This window comes from Amyelois transitella, chromosome 9 (assembly GCF_032362555.1).
Source record: "Amyelois transitella isolate CPQ chromosome 9, ilAmyTran1.1, whole genome shotgun sequence".
Lineage (NCBI taxonomy): Eukaryota > Metazoa > Arthropoda > Insecta > Lepidoptera > Pyralidae > Amyelois > Amyelois transitella.
Genome location: NC_083512.1, coordinates 3522334 through 3534884, shown reverse-complemented (window position 1 = coordinate 3534884; position 12551 = coordinate 3522334). Strand labels below are relative to the sequence as shown.

At 37.6% G+C, this 12551-nt stretch overlaps 1 protein-coding gene across 5 annotated transcripts in view; it reads left to right on the top strand.

Annotated features, from left to right (window-relative positions):
- LOC106134743 (protein roadkill) overlaps window positions 1-12551 on the top strand; it is a 51153-nt gene that overhangs the window by 23397 nt on the left and 15205 nt on the right. For 2 of the 5 annotated variants that reach the window (XM_060945850.1, XM_013334869.2), the window contains 2 exons: window positions 1003-1038; window positions 8608-8776. In XM_060945850.1, the coding sequence (XP_060801833.1) occupies window positions 8702-8776 (75 nt within the window). In that variant the 5' untranslated portion in view covers window positions 1003-1038; window positions 8608-8701. Of the gene's footprint in view, window positions 1-1002; window positions 1039-8607; window positions 8777-11388; window positions 11784-12551 lie in introns of those variants that run through there. The other 3 variants (XM_013334872.2, XM_013334870.2, XM_060945851.1) reach the window with 2 other exon arrangements.

The window sequence follows — 12551 nt, the reverse complement described above, 5'->3', positions numbered from 1 at the left end:
CTTTTTCAATACCAAGAATATCATTAAAATATATCACTTCTAACAAGAAGTAATGTTTATAAATTGAAAATAAGGAAACACGTGTTTTTATTGAACTACAACAGTACCGTATATAAGTCACAATTGTGCATTTGCATTAACTTGATTCTGTTTGCATATTCATGGCAAAATAATGTAGAACGGTGCACTAGGGCCGAGGTGGCACAGTTTCTTGTTTGAGTTATAAATCAATTTGTCCTAGTTAGATTAACGTCTCCGCGCGACGTTACATAGCCGGTGATGTCTTTTGCTTTCCATTCCAATAGCCCTGTTGCCAAATGATCGTTGCGTGTTAAGTTTGAGTATGACTGAGTCGGTTTCGGTTCCTTACGCTCGCCCTGTCGCTTCACCATCACTTCGTCACGTATGAGTCGCGGAATATTGCATAAGCATGTCGTGTAAACTCATGCTCGCGTCGCTCTTTGTATTTTAAACATGTAAAGTGCCGTTGTTATAATTTCAAAATAATCTCACCCACAGCTGATTCTGCGTTTGTTTGCACGTGAACCACAATCTAGTTCGCTTTGATCTCAATCTTACGACGTATGTAAAAGATTAGATTTCTGTAACAGTTTATGTTTTCTCGGTGGTTTAGTGTAGGTATTGGGGTACTAAACCTCAAAGCTCTAAACTAAACATTGTTATGTATCGCAAGCAACAAAGCAAAAATTTATCACAAAATAGTAACCAAACCTTTGCTGTCCTGTACACAATCAAGTAACGTAGAACAAACAATACTCGCGTACGGTTTCTGCTTCAGCCGCTGTTAATATGTTCAGTTTGTGAATTGGTCGTCCGTCCTCGGCCTCGCTCGTTTGCTTCCGCCTTGTTGCTTATCCTCGCTCCGCGTTGCCCATGATAATCTTTTGTGCTGCAAGCCTTGATCCTAATAGACCTTCCTATCGTTTACTGAGTCTTTTAATTTATTTGATATAATTATCAACGATTTCATTTCCTTTCTAGGTATAATCAGCAAACCACGCGGGCTTCTTGGTTAAAGTACGTAACCCTTTGTTATTTATCTTTTATATTAATTTTGCAGAAAATTTATGGGAATGTTAGTGGCATAATTAAATATTCAGTTTATTAGGCCACGTGCTAACAGGTAGGCGTGCGTGAGTACGTCACACCTCTCCGGCCTATGAAGGTCGTGACGTAACGACGTAGTCTCACATTATTCCGTCTGTCGATCCATCGCTCGATTCCTCGCGAGGCCAAACGTTCTACCAAGCGACAGTAGAGGTTAGACGCGTTTTATATTACCATCTCGTTTTATCGACCTCAACACTGCAGGTTGAAACGAGAGAACAACTATCGCAAATCCAACGAAATTTGCGCCAAGATCTGCAATATCACAAACCTACCAGGAAATGAAGGAAGGGCATTGAGTGATGACGTTAATATAAAATAACTTTGTATGTAGTAAAGTTTGACGATCCTGACCTACGATTTGGATTTCCTTATTGGAGATTATTAATAAAATCGTTTGGGTTTGTTTACGTCTTGGTATGTTCACAGACGAACCCCGTCATCCTGGACTTTCTCTAAAAGAGGAAGTTTGCACATTTTCTTCAAAAAATTACATATATGTACATAATTTCAATTTTGAATACCTGTTTTTCCAAAGTCGTCACTGACTTAACACTTTATCATTCGAATGTTTGTCTGCTTGTTTTTTAGATTTCCTCGTTGTTATACAATTTACAATGGGTATTTGTAGTTATTCAATAAATGTTTATTTAGCTCGTCTATATAAAGCTGAGGGCTCAGTTTTTAAATCTGGGATGAGATGTCATCAAAATTTCTATGCTCATATTACAATACTTCAGTAAATCACATTTTTTGCATTTACGATTATCATTGAATATTTATCTTTCAATGCCATAGCGATAACAATTTATTAATATTAATATCACAATTGATCGACATTTACATCATTAATGTTTTTACTTGGATTATTATTTCCTGACTTAAAAATATATAATATCCTTCATTAGAATTTGCTTAACATTAGGTAAATATTATTTCCTTGTAACTGTACTCAAGGTGTAATATGATGTTATTTCCTGAGACTGAAACGATGGTGATAAATAAGTCGCTAATTTGTTCTTATGATTATTTTGTCAGACAATTTAAATTACACTTGCTGGTAGAACGCAAATTAGTGAAACAATATACGTGTTGTGTGTAGCCGACAATATTGTTTTATCTTCTTTAATTTCGACATCTGTACTAATAGTATCATATATTGTAAATGAAGGTTATTCGCGAGCCACAGCTATAACATCATATATGAGTCGCGTTTCGCGGTCACCTTGCGTGTCCCCGAGCATCTCGGACGAATAGAGGTGGCGCTTGGTTCCGCGTTTGCCGTAGTGCGCGCTGTTTATTTATGTAACTCTATATAATGCTAATGTGTATTTAGGTAGTATTACTTATACTTACGGTCTTTAGCACGTTTAGCGTGTTTGCTGCCAATACCATCATCGGTACTACATGTCTTCTTGTCAATAATATACAGTAAACGTTTATTTTGCTCACGTTTGTTTGTTATTGCGCAATGATGAGCGTCTTTATTACAACCACCTACATCCCTTTTTTGTTGCTATTGTAGATTTGTCACACTTTTACTTACGTAATGGTTGGAAATATTGAGTACAGTAAATGTCACCACTACATGCATTAAGTATTTTATTTATAATCTTAAACATGTCTTATTTCTTATCACTTTGAAGAACAGCATTGATGTTTTTTGCAGATCAATTTTATCGTACTATATATATCATACAAACCGTCAACGTATGCCACTAAAATATTGTCGTTATATTCCGTATTTTTTCAATAGCTACTTGATAGTTATTAATTTTGAAGGTGATTTATAACTTTTATAAGGGAAGTAAGAACTTATATAATTCAATTTTGCAATTTCTGACTTTGACATTGAGATGTTATTGTTATACATAACAGCGAACTATGAAACGATGACGGCTGTTACAGCCTTGAACATGTCGTGTGTTTGATTATTCCAGACGTCACATACATCACACACCTATAATATGCGCGGTTGCCATCTATTTAAATAACATGTATTATTACAATTACGCTTTTAATTTATTAAGTTTCTTTAAATTCACAAAAATACTACATAATGAGTCGACAGAATACATCAATATTTGCAAAATCATTATTAGCCGCAACTCTTACTCTCATTTCATTATGTAGTATTCTTGATTGTTCTGCTCTAGGCTAGAATGCAGTCTGTTTAGAATTAATACCTGACTCACTTTCATATCAATTCTAAAAACTTGACACCGCATAACGCCTATTCAATTCATCAAAGATATGGTGAAATTCTATAAGTCTTTTAAAAATAACGGGTCGTATTTTACCACTCTGAAAATTAAAGCAGAATAATATACTAATATTTAAACAACTTTCTTTAATGTCATTAATTTTTCGTTTTAAATTCACGTATTCATTCATAAAGACAAAGTAATAAATCATAGCCTCAGGTACTAATAGAACTGCATCGTTTGTTGCATTGTAAGTGTTAACATGTTAATAAACTAGTAAGCTTATTGTAGTATAGTAAGCTTGTATTCAGCTCCGTCATGTTATTATCTACTAGGTGTTCCAATGACATTTATGTTTATGTATTGACCACTCAGTAGAAGTATTAGGATAATGGACCTCAAGTGCACGTACGGAATCGATCTTCTTTGAGATGATTTTAACTACTTGTTGAATAAGCTGTATAGTTATGTTATTAAGATACATTATCATTCTCATTTACTCGTGACTTTTTAGTTTTACATGAAAAATATCTTTTCGAAATTTGTGATAGTTGTAAATGTGTAATTTACAAATGTTTCATTGTTTGGTTTCTGGCTATGAAATACAGTAAACATTTTCAGTGCTACATTCAAAATCGTTAATATTTCAACCGTGACCTCAAAATTTAGTTAACCTCAACGCGAGGCCCTTTGCAGTCTATTAACCATCCAAAGTTTTGGTTGGTACTTCGCTATTCTGTGACATGAAGCCTATGTGGAACATCTAACAGTGCAGTAGTTGAGAACTAACCTCGCCTTTGTACAGAGTACTGGGTCAACGGATATGATACAGTATGTACTTGTACGTCTATTATTAAAATGTCCGCGGCCGTCATTTACCAGTTCATAATGGATGTGAAGACGATACGAATACGACCTCGCAGCCACTTTAACTTCTTCAGTGGCATTGTACTTTTAACTCTACGCTGTCCTTAATGCTCTTCAGTATGTACCTAATTGCCATTTCAAGCTAAAACAGTATCTTTGGTCCTACTTATTTTCGTATTACTCAAGTTACTCAATACAAGTTGATAATTATGGCGCAGGTTTTGTGGGCACGAACACGAATTGTATACATTCAAAAGTTCTGTGTAAATATCTTATCATATTTAGTATTTTGTTTTGGAACGAAATCGTTCAAATGTGCATCAACGTTTTATTTCAATCGTTTTAAGTGTCTTATTTGTGTTGTCATGTAATAGCCGACCGATATCGAAGGGCAACATAGCCGAGGTGAACAGTGCGTCCTTCAGCTCAGCCCAGTCGAGGACCCTATAATGTCGGTTCGTCCTCAGGCGTCTGACTCATCCCATGCACTCGCAGTTAAGAGGGCAATGCTCACTTGGTAACTCCCCCCCTTGGCGCGATGCATCGAACCTCACTGCACCGATTCAAAAAATTAGACTCGCATACCCGTCAGGACACCTCATTGTTTCACATCCACACGTCCTTATTCTGATTCCATTGTCTTATAGTGTCTACCATTTTTATTGATTGCAAATTTATGGCTTCGCATAGTCTATTGTCAGCCATTTCTGTTTTGTTATTGTCGTTGTTATTATGAATTGAAAATACATTTAAGGCATACTTATCGTATCGCTTATTAATGGAATTCAAATTATTATTCAATCAAACTGAAATTTGAATAAATTAGATAAGTACATGCCATAACAAATTATTGTTTTTAATCGTGTGTCGCAATTTGCTCGTTGATGACATGACTGTTACGGAAATTTTCAAAAGTTGTATTTAAGTAATAAAATTTTATTTACATTTTGCCTATAACGTTCAATATGTGTATAATTAGATGCTATTTGCTAAATATTGGGAATAAAATAGCAACACTTAGGTACGAATTCCTTATAAATAATGTCCCGATTCCGACGATGTGGTGACGCTGAGATGATTTTAAATATAGAGAGGATGCGAGCAGGTCGAATGACATCTATAATAAGACCACGGGAGACCGTTGATATGTATAACGTAGATTGCTCAAGCTTTCACGGGTTGTTGACTTTTCCATGAGCACAGACAGTTAGCGGTTAAAATTAACGAAATTTGTTTCAAGAAGATCGAACTAACGCAAGTTAAACTCTAGCGATTCATTCTAAAATCAAGCAAAATCAATTGCTTCGATGACATATAATCACATGTTATTTATAATAATCGTTTACGGTTAAAATTTCAAATTAAAATATTTACAGTGCAATTTTCATTCCAACATAACTAACGATTATCCCGTTGTTTGATATCGCATCAGTTTCATTTTGATTTCATGATTTGGTCACACATTTGTGGACAGTTAAACTAACGAGTCACCCGCAAGAACGCTATCGTTTACAATGGTGGTAGTTTTTTTATCATCAACGGTGGTCTTACGCCTGGGTGGTCCGCCGCAAGTGGCAATCCTATAACCATTTTCTACCCATTCCATCCTATTAGTTTCGTCTCGCGTATTCATGACATCTGTTGCTGAAACTTTACCATAAAATATTTTTTATATATTTCTGTTAAAAGGTGCGTGGTGTTGGTTATTAGTTTGAGTCATCTATTGTTAATCATCATAGGAGCGTTTTACAGATAGAATGTAGGTCGGGCCGCTCCATTTACCACTGTGGCAAATTGTTGATTGACCTCGGACGAGCAATATCTTATCTGCACTCGACTCAACGAAACCTTAATAAAGTTGCCCAGATATGAAAGTTATTGGTTTCCTGAATATTATCGACCACTGAATAGAGAGAACATAATTTTAAATACAACTTGAATAAATAAAATCATCATGATAACTTATCTTGTTAGTTGAGTTCTGCAATGCACTGCACTATACTATTTCCACTTTAGCCAACAGTTGCATAGATCATAATAATTTTCTACCTATTTGAGATCAATCATTTGCTTTCTCTTGTCAAAAATGTAAAAGTTGTAGCGTAGTCAATCAACAGAAAGCTGTCAAATTGTGTGTCCGCATGCATGTCTGTTTGAAGAATATTCTTCTTACATATTCTATTTAACACTTTATTCAAAGTGCCATCGCTGCAATGTCGCTTCTCTGGTCACTGTCGGTTTCTGGGTCGCACCGATTAATTCATTTAGCCTACTTTTATTTAGTGTTGTGACACTTTTGGTTTGACATAATTTTATATGGGTTTATAATATATTGTTTGAAGCTCACAAAGATTAATTGATCACAATTGAATTATCGTTAAGGAGTGTTCACTTGTGATACTAAGACTATAGTTTATATGTTCTATGCGTACCCTGGTCAAGAAGACGTTATATAGGTAGAGTACACTCAATGGCAATTCGCCAGAGTCTAGTCTAGAGGAAGAAGTTTGTTATTATCTTGGACATTTATTCATTTGTTATAAATTAACGCGTTCTTGATAAAACTGGAGTAATGAGAGAAATTGTAGGGCAGGCTAAGGCCATTTATTTTTATCGATATACGAGTACATTCTGTTCATAAAATATGACATGTTTACCACAATAATGATGTTTGCTAGTAGCTAAGATCCCGTTGCTACAAAGCGATAAGCTGTTTTAACGGCGCAGATGAAATATTTAGTTTAGTTATTTTAACGATAAGCGATGGGCTAGCAACCTGTCACTATTTTAATCTCTATTCTATCATCAAGCCAAATAGCTGAGCGTGGTCAATCAAGTATTTTCAAGACAGTTGGGTCTGTCTAGCCCGTAAGGGATATAAACGTGACTCTATGTATGTATGTTTGTGTTATTTTAACAATATCTCAAGAAATTTTATATGACTGATTTTAATAAGTACAATAATTATTAGCTACTGTTATTATAACGGCTTAAGAATGAACCCGTTTTTCTGTTACTATAACTACCAAGTTTTGTAAAGCGATACCTAAAGTTTCAATCTAATCACTGCATCGTTACTAAAAAAAAGTATTATTTCACTGGGTTCTTATAATCCGAAGCATCGTTATTATTCGTTTTCACTTCGAGCTTTCAACTTTCTTTTCGCATCCGGCACTTTTTGTGCATAAAATTTGGTTGGCTTCTTCATATAGGATTACAGGATACGCATTAAATCGGTGTCCAGTACAAACCGCACAACAGGCGTGCGATACCCTTCGCAGTACCTTCACACAAAGCGACCGCACGCTCGCCGTGAGCGGATGCAGTGCGGTGATGAAACTGACACAGATTCTAACGCGTATTTGGTAATCGAACATCAGCTCGTGAAAGTCTCGCAGGACAGCCATATCTCGCATTGTACATGTCCCACATTATACTCTCGTCATTTTGGCGGCACCGAAACCCAAAATCCAAATGATGCCTCTTCGCAACTCTTCGCCTCAGCAATCATTGTTCATGATCCGTTCGGTGCGCACGTACTCTGCGTTAGTAAATGTGTTAGTATGTAGGTATTGTGTTCGCGTCCCAGATTTGGGAAGCGAAACTGCGATCGTTGATTGGCGTATTACGACGTTGCTACATTTTCGCCTTGCATTCAATTCCATGAGAAGTTACAAAGTGTTGCCTTTCGGCCAGTAGGTCACTCGCTTGTTCGTTTGTCATTAACTTGTTACGTTATATGCACGTTCTAGTTGTGTGCAAAAAATGTTTCCGCGCTCTATAAATAATATGAATAGAATGAAACTTTAGATCATAACCGTAGTAATAGATATGAATTTGTCTCAAATATATCTTAAGAGATTGCTTCATTCGAAATAATTACACGTGCAAAAGCTCAAACTCGTAACACTTAATAGGTTTCGTGTATAAGCCATGTATAAATGAATCATACATACAAAGTTCATGGTTTGCCATGGTTCTTCATTAGGTGATTGCATGCTATTTTATGTTAATTTTACCAATAATTTTATCAAATAGCCTAGCATAGGATAGCACAGTGGTCTCTCTGTCCATTTCAGACTGTTATCTCTCTTTATCCCTAACGGATGACGCGCGATATGTATGTTAATGTATAAGTACTACATATTCTTCACGATGTTTTACAAATTGAATAAAAATTTGAATTTGAATTATATATACCCTATAATATCAATTGATAAAAATTGTCACGCTCTCCTTTTCCATTTTTGAGTGTTCTAATTGCACCCCGGAGCTGTTATGTTTAGGAGCTCGGGATCGTTGGCTATTGTATGACGAATTAAATCATCAAGCAATATCATCATAGCATTAATATCATCCCAATGTTGATTAGTCCTGATATTTATCTCATCTTTTTCTACATTTGCAGGCTCGGGTCGGGCAGCGAGTGCGGCAGTGGGGGGTCGGGCGGCGGCGCGCCCGCTCCTCAGTCGGCGCGCGTGTCCTCCAACGGCGCCGGCGGGATGGCGGTGAGCCGCGTGCCCAGCCCGCTGCACGACGGGAACACGCCCGTCGCCGAGAACTGGTGCTTTACACAGGTCTGTTAGCAATGGCTGCTTACCTAGTGGCGCTACCTGTCGCCTTATTCCACTAGTTGACGGCGAGGTCTTGTCACGCTTAAATGTTACATTGTCATTGGTTGTCATACCGAGGGCGTCGGGATGGTGAGTCGCGTGCCCAGCCCGCTGGACGACGGGGACAATACCGTCTCGGAGAACTAACTGGTGCTTTGCACAGGTCTCTGTAACCAATAGCTTCTTACCTAATGACGGTATTTTGTCACCGAATTATAGTTGAAATTGAATCTTGTCACTCTCAAATGTTATATCGCCACTGGTTATCAATGTTTTCTCGAACGCCGCCGGCGGGGATAGCAGGGAGCCGCGTTGTACGAAATTTAAAAGTCGCAAGCTAAGAATTCGCTATATTTATCATAGTCTGATACATTTGACAATATTCTTTAGTAACTGTTCTAGAGGCCTTGCACTCGTGAACATTTCCAAAAATCTTTGTTATTTTTTACGCCAATTATCTTAGGCCAAATGTGTTTTCTGTTCATTTAGTTTTATTTCCCGCTTCCGAAAAGCCTACTTTATTTCTCCTCTAGTATTCTGATTCTTTGTTTCATCCAAATCATCTATTTTAACGAAGACGTTTGCTAAACATATTCCCATTGGACCAGTGGGCGAGAGTAGTCGTAAAGTTGCGTTCCACGGCCGAATGTCGTAAAAACGAATCATCTGATGTAAAACTACGGGCGATAAGACTGTTATCGGCGAACTTGAACAGCTAGCCCACTTTGTTAGCATAATAAACGAATGAACAAGGAAGTGTTCGTAGACGTGTGAGCAAATAGGCACATGCTACATACATTAGCGTCGGATGGTCGAGTTTACCAGTGCGGCTGGACTGACGGACGGAGATACAAAATACTCGAGATCCGAGAGCACAGAATAGTAGCTGTTGTTGGAAAACTTCAAAGTCTACACAGACCCTAGATTTGGAACAAGATAACAATAAAATTAGTTAAGCTTAAGGCAGAATAAAACGCTTCATTTAGAATGGGTAATTCTGCGTGTTGAAATTAAATTGTGGTTTGTATTTGTATCGGAACTATTTATCTAAGCGCTAACTAATTTGTGATATAGCGAATACTCGTCCGTCACGTGGAAACTCGAAGCCAGCTATGCGGTCATCTAGCGATGCTATAAGATACAAACGACCATGTAGGTACAATACATACTTGTTTATTGAATTCTAATCGGCGTGCGTGCAATTATATCTTCTATTAGTCCCGACGTGATCAATGAGTTTTTAAGCAACCGATTGATACCTAGATGGAAAAGAAAATATAGTTTCGTGATTGTCACTCCATATCGCGCACGTTCGCTTACTTATCTTGTAACTTTTACACTCAATAATATGATTTGAGAAATACACATCCGTCATAGTTGTGGTATTATTATATACAAGATTGACAGGAAAGTAGCGTTAATCGTGTCGATAACGTTATTTTCCCGATGGTCGGCCCGTGGTCACCGGTCAGAACAATTGGAGCGACCGTTGGACGACTTAGCCGGCGACCCGGTATTACCTTTTTTGATACTTTTTGCCGAAAATCTATTTAGTTTGCGAACAGTAACGGTAACTCAGCGTCGTTACGGCACGTATACTCACTTATTAAGGCCTTTGCTCAAGTATCACGGGGAGCTGATGATCTTGCATGCACCGTTACGTGTGAATCCACTAAAATTCTTTGAACTTTTGTGGAAAATTTTGTGGCAAAATCATTTTCAGACATTTATGTTTGTGTGTTCTATGTTATCAGTTGTATTTTAATAAAGTCGACCACCATCTGTGTAGGAAGAGTTCAACGCTATGGATGATTATAATAATACAAACATAAAGGGTAGGCAGAGACTACCTACCTCTTTCCGCTTGCCACGATCTCTGCATACTTCCTTCGATTATAATAATAATAAATATCGTTTATTTCCTCAAATGATTCCTTGTAAGTGGCTCCACAACTGAATTTTCACAAGAGCTAGATGAGGCGGAAAAGAATGTTAAGCATTTAAATGTGTGACAATTTCCAACTACGCATTTCCAACTTCAGAAATGCAATAACAACGGGCGGTGCCTCGTAACCCTGAAATGCAACCTCCGGTGTAGGCACGTGTGTGGTGGACCCCCTCCCCCTCTCCCCTCTTTCACACGTGCGCCGATAACAGCTCTTCATTACTTAGAAACGCGTCAACAATAAACTTGCGTGTTATCGCGTTCAATTAATGCTTTGATAGGCATGTTCTTGTAAGTTAACAATTAATACTAGTTGTTAATAGTGAGTGGAGTCCTGAATGAAGGAAAGAATGTTGGAGCTTAAAATAACGAAGCGATCTTAACTTTTGAGACAGGTAAAAGTTAGAGCACTAAGAAATTTTTCGTTATTATTGCAACTGGAAAAACTGGATATAACAATTCAATGCTGCAGCTACGAATAAAAGCAAGTCTTCATCTTCATGTAAAATAAATGCATGCTGCTAGTGATATGTCTAGATTAAATGTCAAAATTTGCACAGCCTTGGATAAAAGCTATTTATCACTGTTGATATTTTGATAACGATACCAACGCTCATATTCCTGCGTAAATTGAATACAGTCTTGATTACAACATCTTGTTTGTTCATACAATGTAATTGAAAATTTCCGTCTCATAATTGTATCCCAATGAAATTATTAACCTAACGACTATCAAGCGATATCGTTCCACGGCCAAGTTCTAGCTATAAATCTCGACTGGTATCCGTATATGGATGTTAGGACGCGTCGGAATCTGCGAATGGTCGTTATCTGAGTCCGCGAACCGGGGATGATGCGGGCGGCCTTGGAGTGGGTCGGCGACCGGGCGAAGACCCCAGCACCGCAAGCCAAGCAACGGTCGGGGGCAACGACCAGCGCCCAGGCTGCGCCCGCGACGCCGACGCTACTCCTGACCTTCGGCGGGTCCAAGCGTCCACCTTGGACAGTGGCCCCCCAAGATTGATGGTAACCTGAGATATAATACTATCAAGAGACTGTCGATGCTCTTGCCTGTTCTTAATTTGTATAAAAAAATATCTCTCCATTGATGGGGACGAACCGGATAATCAAATTTCACGAAATGAAAAAAAAAGGAGGGTAAAGCTTAAAGTTTTTTACACAATTGAATCTATTCAGGTCCTAAAGATTTACTTTTATTTCGTGTAGGCTGTTCCAAAATCTGTCGATTTAGCAAATCGAGTTTGAAATGAGTTTTATCACATATATTTTGTTGACTTTTATGAGTGAGCATCATATAGTTAAGGCTGATGAAATATGAATAATGGTCCTTCAATAAATTGCTTCATTAGCTTTGGCCCAAAAATTTTGATTAAACTTAATAAGTTTAAAAAGTTCGCAATTGATACAGTTTCAAAGAGTTCCAGGAATAATATCGTACTGTAAATACATCTATTGTTTAATAAATTTTGCGAAGGTTTCAAATGCCCGGCTCAACTCAATGCATTATTATTTTAGTTAGCATTGTTCCCTTTACAGAAAAGATGCCCTTTTTAAGTCCACGAATTTCACTTTAATCGCACTAACAAAAATATCTCTCCCATAGTTGTCTTAAAACACGACTAAGGGATGGGTTTATAACCTTGGAATTCTTCATGAAGGCGATGGGCTAACAAGCTGTCACTATTTGAAATTGAATTCCATCATAAAGCTATACAGCTGAGCGTGTCCTTTCAGACTATTCATGGCAGTTGTCTCTGTCTACCCCGCAAGGGA